The 18,055-nt window shown below is 44.1% G+C and overlaps 1 protein-coding gene across 4 annotated transcripts in view; it reads right to left on the bottom strand.

Moving 5' to 3' along the window:
* The window catches only part of LOC145352475 (sodium/potassium/calcium exchanger 4-like), a 274,927-nt gene that overhangs the window by 23,917 nt on the left and 232,955 nt on the right, over positions 1 to 18,055 (bottom strand). For 3 of the 4 annotated variants that reach the window (XM_080202379.1, XM_080202380.1, XM_080202381.1), the window contains exons 10-12: positions 12,157 to 12,245; positions 7,571 to 7,723; positions 854 to 1,020 (exon numbers count right to left, since the gene is read on the bottom strand). In XM_080202379.1, coding sequence (XP_080058505.1) covers positions 854 to 1,020; positions 7,571 to 7,723; positions 12,157 to 12,245 — 409 coding nt within the window. Of the gene's footprint in view, positions 1 to 853; positions 1,021 to 7,570; positions 7,724 to 12,099; positions 12,246 to 18,055 lie in introns of all 4 variants that reach the window. The other variant, XM_080202377.1, reaches the window with a different exon arrangement.

Genomic DNA, 18,055 nt, shown 5'->3' on the forward strand with positions numbered 1-18,055 from the left:
TAGACCTTTCACTCAAATGTCCAAAACCCACAATTTATGTATTGTTTAAATACTAATGAAAATTGCATCTGTTTGAAAGCAGCTGCACTGTTGCGTGTGCAGCTGCCTCTGTGAACAACTGATGTGCAAACTATAACTTGCTCCCATTCCACAACTGATGAAAATGGGTAGGACTTCTGGAAGCGGGGCTCCAGTGCTATTTTGGCTATCCCTTCTATCCTCGTGAGAATTCAGTCCACCATTTGCCTTCCTTATTGCTTTGCTGTACCCGTGTGATACCTTTCTACGATTCAGCCACAAGGCTACACAAATCCCTTTGAAGCACATTTCCTAGTCTCTCATTTTTAAAAAAATATTGTGCTTTTCCATTCTTCCTAGCAAGTAGGTAATTTCACTTTTTCCCATATTATACTGCACTTGCCACCTTTGTGCCCAACCATGTACACTGTCTATTTCCCTAAGCATTCTTTTCACTGTTCTCACCACTTACTTCCTCACCTAGCTTTGTATCATCAGCAAACTTGGATACCTTTGAGTTGGTCCCTCATTTTAGACGTTGAGATGGATTGTAAAGTGCTGATTTTTGTGGCATTCCACTTGTTACTGCCTGCCATCCCAAAAATGATGGCTTTATTCTTACTCTATTTGCTGAATACTGAATCCATTCTCATATAACATGCCAGTCCCATGAGCCTTAATCTTGTGTGGCAACTCAGGCAACTTAAGTTGAAGGTCGTGCAAATTAGTTTGCAGCAATACTTGCGCCACACTGAACAAGTTCCATCAATTCAAGGTAACTCAATGTGCTTTTAAATGGCGTGACAATTTTTTTGTGTATTAGTTTCTCACTTACCATCCACACCATTAAGTAAGAAAAGACTGCAATCCACACAGTGGACATGAAAAAGGTTAGCATGAAGAAATTCTCCCAGCGAGGCTTTGCACAGTTGGGGACGGTGAAGAACAGCACAAACAGTACAGGCCATGAACTTAGCCACTTCATCTTATTCAAGTATCCCCCTGTCAATAAAATGAAGATATGATTCTATGAGAAATATGAGGGAAAATACACGCACACAGGTGTAGTCGACTCTACATAATGAAAATCATATAATCCCTGCAGTACAGAAGGAGGCGATTCGGCCCATTGAGTCTATACTGAACACAATCCCACCCAGGCCCTCTTCCTGTAACCCCATAGGTTTATTCTGCTAATCCCCCTGACACTCGGGTCAAACATAGCTTGTCCAATCAACCTAACCCTTGCATTTCTTTTAAATCCAATAAAATGTGTTTTTGATTACTGGTTTTCAGTTACCAATCCAGTTGACTACCTTAAATATAGACAATTTTAAGAAACTCCAGGAAAACATTGTCAATTCAAATATCCTGATATTTATTTCAGTTCTCTTCCTGCACTTAGTGGCGCACTAAGGCAGACTTCCTGTCTGTTCCCATAGCCAGTAACTCCTGGAATAGGCCACTGGGCTGTCACCGGAGGCTTATAGCTTGAGGAGCATCACTCCACATCAAGCATGGCTGACCAGGAGTCTCTCCCACTCTTACCGCCAGCCATTAGCATGTTTGGAAGTACTTGCAGGTTGACACACTCAACCTATTTGACCGCATTATGAATGCGCCTTCCTCAACCATCAAGTCCTCTGGTGGGACTCGAAGCCAGAGCTTCTGACTCAGAGGTAGGGATGCTACCCACTGCATCACAAGATCTCCTTGATGTTTATAAAGAGAGTACATTTCTGTTTTATTTGGGGACCGTTGCTCGCAATAACACCTCATAGACCCTTGTAAGAACATAACATAAGAACATAAGAAATAGGAGCAGGAGTAGGCCATCTAGCCCTTCGAGCCTGCCCCACCACTCAATAAGATCATGGCTGATCTGAAGTGGATCAGTTCCACTTTCCCACTCTCTCCCCATAATCCTTAATTCCCCTGTCTATCAAAAACCTATCTACCCGTGACTTAAATATATTTAGCAAGGTAGCCTCCACCACTTCAACGGGCAGAGAATTCCAGAGATTCACCACCCGTTGAGTGAAGAAGTTCCCCTTCAACTCCGATCTAAACTGCCCCCCCCTTATCTTGAGGCTGTGCCCTCTAGTTCTGCTATCCTTTCTATACCTCTACCCTATCCATCCCCTTCATTATCTTATACATCTCTATAAGATCCCCCCTCATCCTTCTAAACTCCGAGTACAGGCCCAGTCTATTTAGTCTCTCTTCATAGTCCAACCCCCTCATCTCCGGTATCAGCCTAGTGAACCTCCTCTGCACTCCCTCCAAGGCCAATATATCCTTCCGCAAGTGCGGCGACCAAAACTGCACACAGAACTCCAGCTGCGGCCTCACCAGTGCCCTGTACAGTTGCAGCAAGACTTCCCTACTTTTATATTCTAACCCCCTCGCTATAAAGGCCAAAGTACATGTCTTGTAGTGAGACATGTAATTTGGTTTGTAGTAAAACATTTAATTGCAAAAACCATAATAGCACAGCAAAATGGTAATTCCTTACTAGGTGTAAGTTACTGTGAAGAAATTGCCACAGAGTTCATTCAAGCTTTATCTCTTTGACATTATGTTTTGTTTAGGTTCAATAGCTACATAACCCACCTCCCGTACCAGTAATGTATATTTTTGTTAATAATGAGCAGGTTATAGATAGGATATGCATCACCTCTTGGATAGAAGCATTACGTGGATTTGCAAAGGAGATGTGACATGCTTCTACTCATTATCACATGTTATTGTTTGTCAGAAGAAGGCCAATCACTTTCCAAAAGAGAAAGGTAAATGAATCAAATAGGCCTGATTTAGTTAATGTTCAACATTACAGTTACTAAGTGATATAGCAGATTTAGTAGCAGCCAATTTAGCATCATTGATTCCTTTTTATACTTTACTATGACCACCCTCCCTATTCTAGAGAATAGTCTGTAGAATGGGGGTTACTATAGAATCCCTTTATTGCAGAAGGAGGCCATTTGGTCCATCGAGCTTACACTGACAACAATCCTACTCAGACCCTATCCCCTTAACCCACGTATTTACCTTGCTAATCCCCCCGGATACTAAGAGCCAATTTACCATGGCTAATTTATCATGGCCAATTAACCTAACTTGCACATCTTTGGACTATGGGAGAAACCTGAGCACCCGAAGGAAACCCACGCAGACATGGGGAGAATGTGTAAACTCCACACAGACATTCACCTGAGGCTGGAATTGAACCCGGGTCTCTGGCACTGTGAGGCAGCCACTGTGTCACCGTGCCACCCATAATGAGGGAGAAAACACATTAGTGTGTCAAGGTATCAAAAATAAAAGATAATTGATTCGGTCAGGAAGGGAATTATTTTGGTAACACTGATCTGCAGTTTTGCTCTGCGCAGACTATTAAAATAATTTGAAACTGTACGTGAATGGTGCTCTCCTTTCCAATGAACTGGTTAAGGGGTCTTGCTTATTTATGGATACTTAAAGCCTTTGATTGTCTGACATCTTTATACCATAACAATTTGCATATTGGAGTTAATTTATGAAGTGAGGGCCCAGAACAATGTCTGTTTACAAATTAAACTGAGTGGGGATGAGTGACTGCCTCATTAAGTGGTTTGCCCAGCTCCGCCCTATTGCCAACTAGATGTGCTGGAAAAGCACAGGGAAGGCAAAGGTCACACATTTTTCATTAGTGAATTGGCAAACTGCCTGTCCAATTACCTAGGAATTACAAACGCTTCAAGGTGATAACAAGGGCACTTTCAATTGAAATTACTCCCATCAGACATCTCGCAGGATACTGCACACTCTACACTGATTATGACAAAGTGTAGGAATCAGAGCTTTTGTCTGAATAAACATTTTCAATAACGTACTGAATAATGTTTGTGACAAATTAATGTCACTTTTGAACTTCTTGGTGAAGTCAATAACTGGCACTCATGTAGCACCATTAAGATGGTAATACATCTCCGTGCACTTTAACTGATGAAAATGCTTGCTGGCCACAGTTAGGAGAAAAGTATCATAGAATTGCATTTGGCCCATCGAGTCTGCACCGACCACAATCCCACCCAGGCCCTATTCCCCTAACCTCCACATATTTACTCTGCTAATCCCCCTGACACTAGGGTCAATCTATCATGGCCAATAATCTAATCATCACGTCTTTGGAGTGTGGGAGGAAACCGGAGCACACAGAGGAAACCCATGCAGACATGGGGAGAATGTGCAAACTCCACACGGACAGTGACACAAGGTCGGAATTGAATCTGGATCTCTGACGCTTGAGGCAGCAGCGCTAACCACTATGCCACTGTGCTGCTCCCAGATGTGATGAGAGGAATGCTCAAGGAATAGATTTGGGACCAATTTTTGAAGGAGGGGAATAGGTAGCAAGATTGAAGAGTTTAAGAATTATATTCGATAGTGTGGGGTCAAGAGAACTGAACATTCTATTGACAATGATGGACTGGACAGAAGGGAAATGCACTCCATTCATTCAGGTGCAGAGAACAGTTAATAAATTGCATTGTATTTATAAGTGGGGGCATAGAGTACAAGAGCAAAGAGGTTATGCTTAACTTATACGAGACACTAGTTCGACCTCAGCTGGAATAAAATGATCTACATTTCTCAACACTTTTTACAATGTCAACCGTTCAAAGCGCCCGAAGCTTCAAATTTTAGTCAAATGGAAATTATGAAATGTTATATTCTTGGAAGTGTTTAATGTGAGCTATATGTCCTCAGTTTACCATTTACATGATATTCAGTGATGCTGAAGCAAGAGCCGATTCTCACATTATAAAGAGGAAGCCTCAACAGAAGGAGGAATGCAAAAGCAATAGGCCTTCATGAGAAAATTGCTGCACATCATCTTGGCACAAGGAAAGATGGGCATTATTACAGTGTAAATGGTTTTAAAGTGACAAATGATAAAGCTGAGAGAGATCTGGGAGTCCTGTAAAAACTGAATGCCTAATATGCGGACCGACGTATAACAGGCAGCAATAAACCAGCCTGAACTGCGTAGTTAAAACTGTGCAATATATGTTATAAGAAGTTATGATTTCAAATTCACTCCTTTGTTCAGATCGCACTTTGAGCACTATGTCCACTTTTGACAGAGTATTAAAGCACTTGAGACAATGAAGGGAAGAGTTTTCAGGCTAATTTCAGAGATATGAAGACAGAAATCAGAGTGCATTGCAACATTTTACTGGGAGCAAGACGGGCATTAGGGATCCCAGTTTAGCAGCTGAAGTGTCTGCACCCAGTTTGAGCAGAGGTTAGTCCCACTGCCAAATTCACTGGGCTTTCTTTATCAAGCATCACAGGTGGACATCCAGAATAGATATGAGGCATCTTACAAAAGCAAACTGAGTGCCTGTTGCAGGGCCCATCAAGAAATTTATTGCCAAAAGAATAATGAAAATATCGAGCCTCTGTCAAAGAAAGAGGAGCAAGATCATTCCACCACCTCCACAGTATACACTCCGAACACCAGCCACCCGCCACACCCACTGCCCTCATACTTTCCTAACCTCCCTCTCTGAACTTGCCTGAGGGCCACTGTCCATGTTGAGGACGGCCTGATGGCTTTGCTGCCAGCAGCAGCAGCTCATGCCCAGTTTGGTAGCGAGACCCAATTTTCGTCGACATTGAGGCCTCTCTATTTGGACACGTGCTACTCACACAGTGCCAAAAGCTGGCCTAGACCAAAATTCAGCCCACTTGACCAGGATTTTACAGTCCCACCGCAGCGGGTCTCCACCCTGGTGGGTGCAACGAGCCGCCCACATCTCCACTCAATTTGGCTGGACTGTAATATCCCACAAGCGGGAGGGGCTGTGAAATCCTGACATATTTGTGTAGGACCCACCTGAAAAACCATCCTATTGAAAAAAATCAATCAACGGAAAGCTAAATTTGGAATATAACTTGAAATGAAATGAAATTTCAAGAGTAGGACAAGGGTACAAATAAATTCTAGACTGCAATGATCCCCAAACTAGCCATCATGAGTGCATAGCAATCTTTCCCTGCTTGTCAATTTTGGAACACATCGAATGGACTTTCAGCTGGAATCTACTGGAATGAGGAAGGAACAATCAGAAGCAGCGACAGAAGGAATGAGAGGTTCTCCTGGATGGAGGATCTATGAAGAACCTTCCCCGTCTGCAATTATCTTCTAAACATGTGACTATAACTGAGCTTCTATTTAGCCAGATAGTTTACACCTCATCACGTTGGCACATCCTGTAGTGGCTTATACGTTTGCAGAAGCTTACAGTCAGCAACATTTTGCCATAAATTTTCACTTGGCTTTCTCCCTATTATCTATGGAAAAGTTAATAGAGGGAAAATCACAGAAATTCCAGTGAGGTTACATAAACATGGACTACACCAGGGGGTCTCCAAACTACAGCCCCCCGGCCACATCTGCCCACAGCCAGTGGGGCAGGATGGGATTCCCGCTACCGAAAACATTCCCGTGTCCGGAACCCCGCCGCTGACTCAGGACCCGGATGCAGGGTTGGAAGCCACAGGCCGGACATATGCTGCCGCTCCGCGCGGTGTCTGATGGACACATGGGAATCCCTGCCCTCTTTACCGGCCTATTGCCCAGAGCTGTCGTCCTGTGACTGACAGTTCATTAAACGAATCAGCAATTGAGATATCTGTTATCCAACTGACGCTCTGCATTGACTGAATGACAGCTGCTGTATCCAATCCGTAAGCCCCATCTGTCTGAAATGAGCGAGAACAATGATTGCAGCAACTCAGACCAATCGTAGAGCGATGTGCTCAGCACAACACCCACCCACAACGTGATTGACATCTGCTGCAGCCAATTACCATGTGCTGCTGTAACACAGTCACCAATCGCAATGAATTTAAAATTATTTGGCGCCTTTTTTAGAAAAATAACTATTATAAAAGTAACTCCCTAACTTTAGAACCATTTCTTTTCTTTAGTCCACGAAAATGTGTGAAATATATGATGTGGCCCTTGTACAGAAAAGTTTGGAGACCCCTGGACCATTGGGTTAGGCCGTCCCCAAAGTCATGGTGAATGACAAAGGAGAAATCCTGTCAAAATTTAATCCTTTTGTAAAATGATGCGCCTTTGGAGAGTCGAAGCAGACCCGATGGATCAAATGGCCTCCTTCTACATGTTAGGGATTCTATGATTCTAAAAGTGGAAGTAGCAGGGCCTTGGGCCGGAAACCTCAGGCCTTGCCTATGGCTCCAGTCCCGCAGCGGTGAATGGAGCTGAGCACCAAATCCTCCATTCTCATTGGCAGCAGGGCGAACGGGATTGGAGAATCCCGGACTTGGTTTTCTTTCTCTGAGGCCAATCTATTAATAATACTTGATGCTGGCCATTAGAGGGCAGAGAATAATTGCTTCCAAACACTGAAAAAGTTTGATGATCATGCTTCAGCCAATCAAAGATTATAGATGTTTGTACCTTATAAAAAATGACAATATCACCGATAAACGGAATATGTAACTGTTGTACGAAGAATGTTGCGTTGTTCTTTACCTGGTGGAGAAAATGGTGACGTGAGCTCAGGCTCATTTTCATTCTCATTGCTGTCTTCTTTTGTGTTTTTGTCCAGGGGAACATTTCCATTTTCAATATTGTCGCATTTCTCAGCCGCGCTGATGTCCTTGTCCACACCATTGGCAGATTGAACTAGTCATTGTACATAAACAGAAAGTAAATTTCTGAAAGCCCAAAGCCTGGCACCTAATGGTCACGTCTACTGAGGTTTCACTTCAGAATATTATTACATGAACATAGATTGCGAAGTAGTATTAGAAAACTTTCTAGTCAAGGGAAACGTATGCTGAAAATATATCTATTCAATAAATACATTTAGGCATGAGAAATCTCCCTGTTTCAAAATTTTGTTTAAATCAAAATCCTGTGCAGAGAAGTGCATCTTCTCAAAGTATGTCATAGGCAGCATGGTGGCACAGTGGATAGCACTGCTGCCTCACAGTGCTAGGCTCAGGCTCCTGGATTCAATTCCTGGCTTGGATCACTGTCTCTGTGGAGTCCGCACATTCTCCCCGTATCTATGTGGGGTTTCCTCCGGGTGCTCTGGTTTCCTCCCACAGGCTGAAGGATACATTGGTTGTGTTTGGCATGGGCAGTGGGGCAGGGAGTAGGCAAACCAAATCTTTTATCTCAAGTGCTCAAAGGCTGGGAAAGAAGAGGGGTGTTGCCCTTGGAGATGTGGGTGCTGCCCATTGCTGATTGTCTTCAGATCTAAAACCAGCTCCTGTTTTCTTTCCCTCAAGGGTCCAACTCCAGAGGGTGAGCATTTTTTATTATTTGTTCATGGGATGCGCTGGCTGGGCCACCATTTCTTGACCAGCCCAGAGGGCGATTTAAGAGTCAACCACATTGCTGTGGGTCTGGAGTACATATAGGTCAGACTGGGTAAAGGTAGAAAATTTCCTTCCCTAAAGGACATTAATGAACCAGATGGGTTTTTACGACAATGGACAAAGGTTGCATGGTCATCATTAGACTTTTAACTCCAGATTTTTATGGAACTCAAATTCAATGAAATCTGCCATGTTGGGATTCGAAGCTGGGTTCCCAGAGCATTCTCCTGGGTACTTGCATTACTAGTCCAGTGACAATACCATTACCCCACTGGCTCCCTGAAAATCCCACTTGGCCCTCATCCTCAGCATTCTCCCCATACTATTCAGCCCAAGGTGTGGGGTTAGAACCCACATGTGACCACTACGTCAACTCCTGATCTAAAATACAAATGCCCGAATGCTTTATCTCTGACACTTCGACTAAAAGAGAACGGGTGGGATTTTACGAGTGGGATTTTACGGCCTCGCTCGAGCGAGATCAGAAATTCCCATCCGAGATCAATGGCCACTTCCGTTGTCCGCCCCTCGCTCAATCCGATTCCGTGGCGGGCAAGGGGATAGAATTCCGGCGAATCACTCTGCAACCGGAACTCTATCCTGCTTGCGGCTCAAATGTTAATTTTCCTGGCGGTGTAACCGGAAGCCTAAAAGCACATGACTTGGAATTTTTCGGTAGTGTCCTGTCACCCTTAGTATTTCCTCAGTCTGAAATGTAATTTCAGAATATTACATAGTGGCAATTTGAAGTGCATGATTGATATCCTGAAATAAGGAACTGAACTTGTAGATCGATCATGCATTGTTAAATATCTTTCTGCTTTCTACCATGTAGTTTGTGTCTCAGTGAGAATAGATCCACCTGGCATCTCCATGTATTACTGTTTTATTTATGTACAGTTCATTAATAAGTTAAATAATAATGGATAGGCCAGTTATCAGACCCTAAAAACTCTGCAAAACCCCACGTAGCTCTAAAGTACTGATCTGAATTTGCAGATCGCAAAGTATAAACCCTGAAGAGAGACCATGCAGCAAAACACATGAATAACCTAAGCCTTTCACAGATCACTACTGTCACCATTAGAAAGCCATATTACAGGCTCAAGCCTTTTTGAATGAATTAAGGGAGATTGCAGTTAATCGTTATTTATGGCAGCCATTATTAATAACTAAGGAATGCAGGCATTAAACATTCAAGAGCGAAAATGCATAAAATAGCATTAACAAGGTGATTATAAAAGATTTTTGAGTACCTCAGTAAGGCCAAACAGACAGAATTGCAACAAGTTAGTGAGATAGATGGACAGCAGTTCAAAAATATTAATTGGTGTTTAGGAACTGAGTACATGAACCTCAGGTGAGGGTGAACACTGCAGTAGACGGGTGAATCGTTGAAAATGGAAGCAGTACACTATACTGCGCTCAAATTGCACTGTATTTGACTTAAGCGCTTTAAGGAGCATAGTGCTTTTGATATTTATTCATTGAAAGCCATTTGATGGAGTTCCAATTGTTGTGGAGAGTACAAGTGAAGTCAGTGATTTCAATCCGATTTTGAGTGCTTTAATCCGGCTGATAAATGATCCGATAATATCCAGTATTATTTAGAAGTTATTTAAAACTGTTTTGTGTTCAGCAGCAAGGGCAGGATTGGAGTCTGATAATATCTTCCATTTAAGGGGTCAGTTAGGCGGTTAACTTTGCGCAGTGATCTGATGAGATCATTGAATCAATGGCCACATCTCTAACAACTTAGTAGGCTTCCTTTAGATGATTGTATGCATTTTGAAAGGGAGTTTGCTATCTTGAAGAACGGTGCTCAATTGCTTTCATTATAAATTGAGCGCAGATAGGTTAAAGGGATGGTACGGGGATTAGCACTGCTGCTTCACAGTGCCAGGGACCCGGGTTCGATTCCCGGCTTGGGTCATTGTCGAAGCGGAGTTTGCACATAGTCCGGGTTTCCTCCGGGTGCTCAACATTTCCTCCCACAGCCTGAAAGACGTGCCGGTTAGATGCATGGCTATGCTAAATTCTCCTTCAGTGTACCTAAACAGGCACTGGAGTGTGGCAACTAGGGGACTTTCACAGTAACTTCATTCCAAAGATGTGCGGGTTAGATTGATTGCTTGAGCTAAATTGCCCCTTAGTGTCAGGGGGATTAGGAGGGAAAATATATGGGGTTGCGGAGATAGGGCCTGGGTGGGATTGTAGTCAGTGCAGGCTCGATGGGCCAAATGGCCTCTTTCTGCACTGTAGATTCCATGATTGCAGTGTTAATGTAAGCCTACTTGTGACGCTAACAAATAAACTTCAAAAGCAAAAATGAATTTTACTTTTCTTTGAACAAATTGATTTAGCAGGAGTGCTGGGAGGGAAGAAACTAATGTAGAGATGCTGGCGTTGGACTTGGGTAAATACAGTAAGAAGTCTCGCAACACCAGGTTTCAGTCCAACTAGTTTATTTGATACTATCTGGTTGGACTTAAATCTGGTGTTGTGAGACTTCTTACAGGGAAGAAACTATCCATTTCACAGTGGGTCCACATCATCTGTACAACATTCTGTGACATTTCCTGCGTATTAGGAAGCAAAAGGTTGGCGAGACGTAAAAGATCTCTCCTAGCTTCAAGCTGGGTTACGGCGTTGCGTGCAAATAGATCATGCGGTCAGTAGAAGAAGAGGAAGGACTCTGATGAAAGAGGCGGAATCAGTTGCTGACTGGCGCCATCTACCAACGGATAGGCAGCCAAAGAGATCCTCAGAATGTAAAAGCAGCATTGCCCAAGCCGTCAACTTCTCTCTAGAATCTCTCTCAGGAACGCTACTGCCCCTGCTTGTATTACAAAAAAAATGTTAAAACATGAAACATTTTATTCAATTATTCATGGCATCCCATCCAAACAATTCTTTGTTATTAGTCTACTGTTCTATCAAACTGGATAGAGTGCAGAAGAGATTTACTAAGGTTCTACCGGGACTTGATGGCTTGAATTATAAGGAGAGACTGGATAGGCTGGGACTATTTTCCCCTGGCGCATAGGAGGCTTAGAAATGATCTTATAGAGGTCTATAAAATAATGAGGGGCGTAGATCAGCTGGATAGTCAACATCTTTTCCTAAAGGTAGTAGAGTCTAAAACTAGAGGACATTGTTTTAAGGTGACAGGGGAAAGATACAGAAGGGTCCAAAGGGGCAATTTTTTCACACAGAGGGTGGTGAGTGTCTGGGACAAGCTGCCAGAGGTCGTTGTGGAGACAGGTACAATTTTGTTTTTTAAAAAGCATTTAGACAGTTAAATGGATAAGATGGGTGTAGAGGAATATGGGCCAAACGCTGGCAATTGGGACTAGCTTAGGGGTTAAATAAAGGGGCTGCATGGACAAGTTGGGCCGAAGGGCCTATTTCTACGCTATAAACCTTGATGACTATTCCATTTGAATCTCAAAAGAAGAACTTGCAAAGAAAATTGATGTTATCATTAAAATGCCTCGCAATAAAAATGAATGAAATTTGACAAAGATGCCCAGAATTGTTTGGACATATCATATATAAATTTGTTTTAAAAAGGCAAAAATATTATACTAAAATATCTGTAATTAATGTAAAATATTATACTAATAGAGGATTTAAAGGGTTTTGGTGGCCAATTCTCTGTCTGGTTAGCCTTACCTTGAGTTAACAATGGGAGTAACAGGTCATCACAAATATTGGGATAGTCAACATTACCATCCTCCATTTCATTGCCAATCACGTTGCCATTGGAAACGTTCTTCGTCAACTTGCTCACTAAATAGTTCTGTATCTTGGCATTGAACCTGAAAGTAAATATGAAACAAAACAGCACAACTCATCACTTTTTGCAGTTATTCCCACTTGCAGGTAGAATTACTGATGCACATACCACCCTTGTATCTATTTTTCATGGTGTATATAACTACCACTGGGATAAACCCTTCAGCTTATAAAGTTTGCTGCCAACATACATTTAAAACCTAACATTTTAAAAACACCTTATTTCTCTGCTTTGACAAGGCAGTTCAGGATGTTACTCTTGAGAGGGATGGCAGGATCGTCAGCCCTCAATCCCATCAATGCCTCTCTTTAAACTGGAAAGAGGTGAGTATTAATCTGCGTAATGAATATTCCATTCCCTCGAACAATTTTGGTAGTTTTGTGGGATCTGGATAGGACTGTCCATTTGTAGTTTCCTGGGTGAGAAGTACAAATTCATAGAAACACACTGCTAGAATCCCTACAGTGCAGAAGGAGGCAATTCAGCCCATCGATTCTCCGACAGAGCATCTCACTCAGGTCCTATCCGTGTAATCCCATGCACTTACTCTGCTAATCTCCCTAACCGACACATCTTGGAACGCTGAGGGACAATCTAGCATGGCCAATCCACCTAACCTGCACATCTTTGGACTGTGGGAGAAAACAAGAGCACCTAGAAGAAACCCACGCAGACACGGGGAGAATGTGCAAACTCCACACAGACAGTGACCCAAGATGGGAATTGATTTCCTGGCGCTGTGAGGCAGCAGTGCTAACCACTGTGCCACCGCAAATGCCCCCATTGAAAATAGGGCAGCTCACTCCCTGTTGTTTGGGGCCCATTTGAACAGATTCCTTTCCTTCACAAGTGAATTGGATCCAAAGGGTTTGGCAGAGTAATTGTGGTCTGTGGTGAGTTAGGGAGGTGGTGGCAGAAAGAGGAACACTCAAGACAGGTGAAGACTGGTGTCTTTTTGAAGGGATCAGCTAAGTTCTCCTAACCATAAGGATTTTTTTTTAAAACCAGACTTACTAGCCTCCTTCTGGCCCTCAAACTAATTGCCAGCCACCTTGGCCTGTTGAGGAAGACACTACTCAAGCCTCAAGTTAAAAATGTCTGCTGGGGCCTCGTGATGCCACCAGAGCCTGGCTTGAATATTTAAAGCAGCCAAAAATTAGGTTCTGGCCCTCATTTCAAAATTTGCGGTCAAAAAAAAGCCTGTGATATTTTAATTCCCAGGCCTCATCTCGATCCCTCCAGCCTATTTTGCACCATGAGAAGTGGCAGACTATTGCAGCTCACTGACAACCCAAAACTCAGGCATGAGGCAGGACTGGTTGCCAGGCTGTTCAGCTGGAGTTCCTGTGCCGACCATGGCCTACAGCTGAATCCCGACAATGGCTCAGCTTGAGAATTAAGTCTTTATTGGGGGTGGGGGGCGGGGGGGGAGGTTTGCAGGGTCAAAAACTTCCATCACTTCAGCAGTCAAGATTGAGACAGCAATTTAGCATTGCACCTAACCAGCACGTCTTTCAGACTGTGGGAGGAGACCCACACAGGCATGGGAAGAACATACAAACTCCATAAAGGCAGTCACCCCAAGGCCAGAATCGAACCTGAATCCCTGACGCTGTGAGGCAGCAGAGCTAACCACTGTGCCACCATGCCGCCCTATTATTTATTAAATGAGAACGTGACTGTATGAAATACCCCTATCTATAGGGATACTTGCCCAAAGGTTATGGCAGGACATTTTTATTTTAAAATCTAAGGATCAATCACAAAACCTTTAACACAGCCATGTGGGGCCCACAAAAACGAATAAAAAATACCAGGGTTATTTTGATTCTACCCACCCAGTGGAAAGCAGGCAGCTGGGATATTAAAGGTCACATATCTTTCCCGTGACTGCTCAAAGCCCACCTTATCCATCCTAACGCAGATCCCTGTGCTGTTGTCAGTTCCAGTTTGTGCAGGAAGCTGAGTGGGGTCAAAGTGGCAGTGAGTTTCCTGTCAGGCAACCCCAGCTTGAGGTTGGAATGTTGTAATTTTTCTATTTTTACTTGCGTTGTGGGACCAAAGGGAAGAGATGTGCTTTTCCAGGCCTCACAGCGCAGGCACATTGTCTAAATGGAGTGTTGCAAGGCATAGAACAGAGCTAGCAGGGGACAAGAATAGCCTGCATCTCCCGAGGCCTACAGCGGAGATGGTTCTCCACGGCCTGGGGTCTCTACAATACAGCTCATAGCATCGGGCAGGTCACTGAGTATACTGAGGAGGTTGGTATATTTCTGCCTTACTCCCACTCCTAATTCTCAGCCCTGCCTCATCCTTTTAAGTGACACTAATTGTCGCCAAGTGTCTGATCCTTGTTGAGAGGCAAATCCATACAATGGGCTTGAATGGTCCACCACTGGACCACCAGCATCACATCAGCCAGTAAGGCTGTGTAACATCAGGATGGCATTGGTTTAGATGCATCCAGCAGACACAGGGTTGTCTGCATAGGCACCCATCTCAAGTGGGCCACCTCACGAGCTTGTGCCCAAAATGGCTGCCACCCAAAAACAGTTTGGACCAGCCTTCTGATCTCCCAGTTTTTACTGTTTTTTCCCCTCTGGGCAGCACAGTGTGCACAAACCCCTCTATCTCCCCCTCTCCCAACAGAGGGGGAGCGGCTTCCAGAACATTGCCCCCATGCCAGGGGCTGCAGAGATAGAATTTACATGCAGAGTACTGTCAATGCATGGATTTTCAAACCAGTCCAAGCTGCTTGGTGTCAAAATGGCTGCTGTTGGTTAGGAGTACAAACAGCAGCAAGAGACCCAGCCTTTCACGTAGGAATAAAATCCCAAACTGCACCACAGAGTAAGGGACCAATGAGTGCCAAGGTGACATTAGGAGAGGAGACCAGGAGCTTGGTGAATTAGGTAATGCTGAACCTAAAACTGAATGTCAGTTTCCAGATTGATATCAGATCTCACATCAGGACTTGTTGGCCACAGAAGGAGCACTCAATGTGGTTCAACAAGCTGATAATCAGCTCTCACCATCTACACCCCAACTATTCCCCAAAGTGTAAAAGAAGTGTGGGTGTGAAGAAATGCTGAAAAAAAAAGCAGATGTGGATTATAATGAAGTGATCTGGGCCACGTGTGGAAACGGTCCATCTGTGACCTTATTGGAGCGCCTTCATAGAATCCCTACAGTGCAGAAGGAGGCCATTCAGCCCATCGAGTCTGCACTGGCAACAACCCCACGCAAACCCTATCCTTGTAACTCCATGTCATCCCCCGACACTAAGGGAAATCCCACCCAGAACTATTCCTCGTAACCCCAAGTATTTACCCCACTAATTTTCCTAACCTACACAACTTGGGACACTAAGAGGAAATTTAGCATGGCCAATCTACCTAACCTGCGCATCTTTGGAGTGTGGGAGGAAACCAGAGCGTTGGAGGAAATCCACGCAAACACGGGGAGAATGTGCAAACTCCGCACAGTGACCCAAGGTCGGAATTGAGCCCGAGTCCCTGGTGCTGAGACGCAGCATTGCTAACCAATGCGCCACTTAGAAAGACTGGACGCAGGGGTCTCCCAACTGACAATTCCACCAGGACAGCAGGTAAAATAATGCCAAGTCTTTCAGTTTGCTCTTTGAACCAAAGGTACATCCACGCTCCCTGTAATCGCTCACAGGTATCCAATAATCTTTGTGCAGACCCAAAGTCAAAACTCACCTTTCTCCTCCCCCAACTATTAGCTTTTAAAATCAGCTTTGAAAAGCTGCTGTAACTGGTTGCACGTATAAAAAGTGCTCATTATATTTTACAATAAAAAGGCAGCAATAACATGAAGATGCAAAATCTAAATTGGGTACTGCATTCACAGAAAGGATGATTTATGTATTGGTTTACCCACGAGAAAAGATAACCCGATGATTCATCTTCTGCTTTACAAGTGGCAGAAGGGAGGCCGGGAGCTACACAGAGATGGGTTATCACCCGAGATCATTAGATTTTCATCTAAGTTCTGAATGAGATTTTCACACGGGCTTTCCCCAAAGCACAAGGCTGTCTGCCTCTGAAGTGATGTCTGGGGAGATGTGAAAAGTTGACTTGAATAGGAGTTCCTTCCAGTATTAATCAAGGGTATTACTAAGTGGACCTGCGATGACACTGGAAGCAGCAGGATGCAGAATTAAGCAATCCCTTAGGCTGTTAAGTGGTAAGTACCATTTGTGCTACACAATTGCCAGGCAAAGACCATCTCCAACAAAGGACAATCTATTCATCACCCTATGACATTCGATGGCATTACCATTGCTGAATAGTATTCTATCAACTAACTTCCTGGAGGAATTATCATTGACCAGAAACTACACTGCATATAAATAAAGGATAAAAACAAATTACTGTGGATGTTGGAATCTGAAACCAAAAGAGAAAATGCTGGAAAATCTCAGTAGGTCTGGCAGCATCTGTAAGGAGAGAAAAGAGCTGACGTTTGGAGTCCAGATGGCTCTTTGTCACAAAGCTCAAACATTGACGTGAACAGGAGGGGCTACGAACTGGAAACTGTCAATGTGACGCAGGGCATCTGAGGAATCCTGGATGTAGGTGGGGAGGGAATGGGCCAGGGGAGTGAGGATGGAGTCAAGATAAGAGGAAATAAGTTCAGTGGGGTAGGAGCATACTGGCACAGTGGGCCTACCAGGACAGTCCTTTTTGTGGATTTTGGGAAGTAGGTAGAAGTGGGCTGTCCGGGGAAGGTCAGGGTTGGGGGGGAGATGTGGAAGCCATCCAGAGGAAATTAGGTTGGTGACAGTGTTGGAAATAACAGCGTGATGTTCAGCGGTGGTTCAGGGAGAGGTAGGAGGAAGTATCTGAGAGTTGGCACTCAGCCTCTGCGAGGTAGAGGTCAGAAAACTAGACGACAAACGGCACCCCTTTGTCAGCTTGTCAAAACGTCAGCTCTTTTCTCTCCTTACAGATGCTGCCAGGCCTGCTGAGATTTTCCAGCATTTTCTCTTTTGGTTTCAGCCATATAAATAATACCGTGGCTACAAGAGCAGGTCAGAGGCTAGGAATTCTGATTTTCAAAAGCCTGACCACAAGGCACAATTCAGGATTGTGTTGGAATACTCTTCAATTGCTTGGGCGAGCACAGCTCCAACAACTCTCAAAAAGCAGCATGGTGGTACAGTTGCCCTTTAGTGTCACGGGAATTGGGAGAGTAAATATGTGAGGCTACCGGGATAGGACAGGACCTGGGTCGGTGCAGGCTCGATGGGCCAAAAGGCCTCCTTCTGCGCTGTAGAGTCTATGAAGCCCGACACCATCCAGCCCACCTGATCTGCACCCCATTCACCACCTGAAATATTCATTCCCTCCTCTACCACCTGCTCACACATTCAACTATCTACAAGTTGCAGGACTTGTCCTTTGATGGCACCTTCCAAACCCTTGACCATTACCAGCTAGACGGACAAGCGCAGCAGATGGGTTAGAACACCACCATCTGTAAGCTCCCCTCCTAGTCACACACCATCCTGACTGGGAACGATACTGCCTTTCCCTCACTGTCACTGGATCAGAATCCTGCAACCCCTTCCCAGCTGTAAAAACAAGGAGTCAGACTGGCAATGGGCAATAAACGCAGGCCTAGCCAGCGACACCTGCATTCCAAACTGAATAAAAAACATCTAGAAACTAACTCCAGTGATGTTTCTCTTCTATTTTTGGCCTCAGCAATTTGGGTTGCTACATTTAAAGCAGGTTCTATTCCCACTTGAAGCAGACAGCCTGGAAGGCTACCTGAGTTGGAAAGGACACAAAAAAGAAGCAAACT

Source organism: Carcharhinus amblyrhynchos, chromosome 14, assembly GCF_965287045.1.
Source record: "Carcharhinus amblyrhynchos chromosome 14, sCarAmb.v2.hapA, whole genome shotgun sequence".
In the NCBI taxonomy this organism is placed as follows: Eukaryota; Metazoa; Chordata; class Chondrichthyes; order Carcharhiniformes; family Carcharhinidae; genus Carcharhinus; species Carcharhinus amblyrhynchos.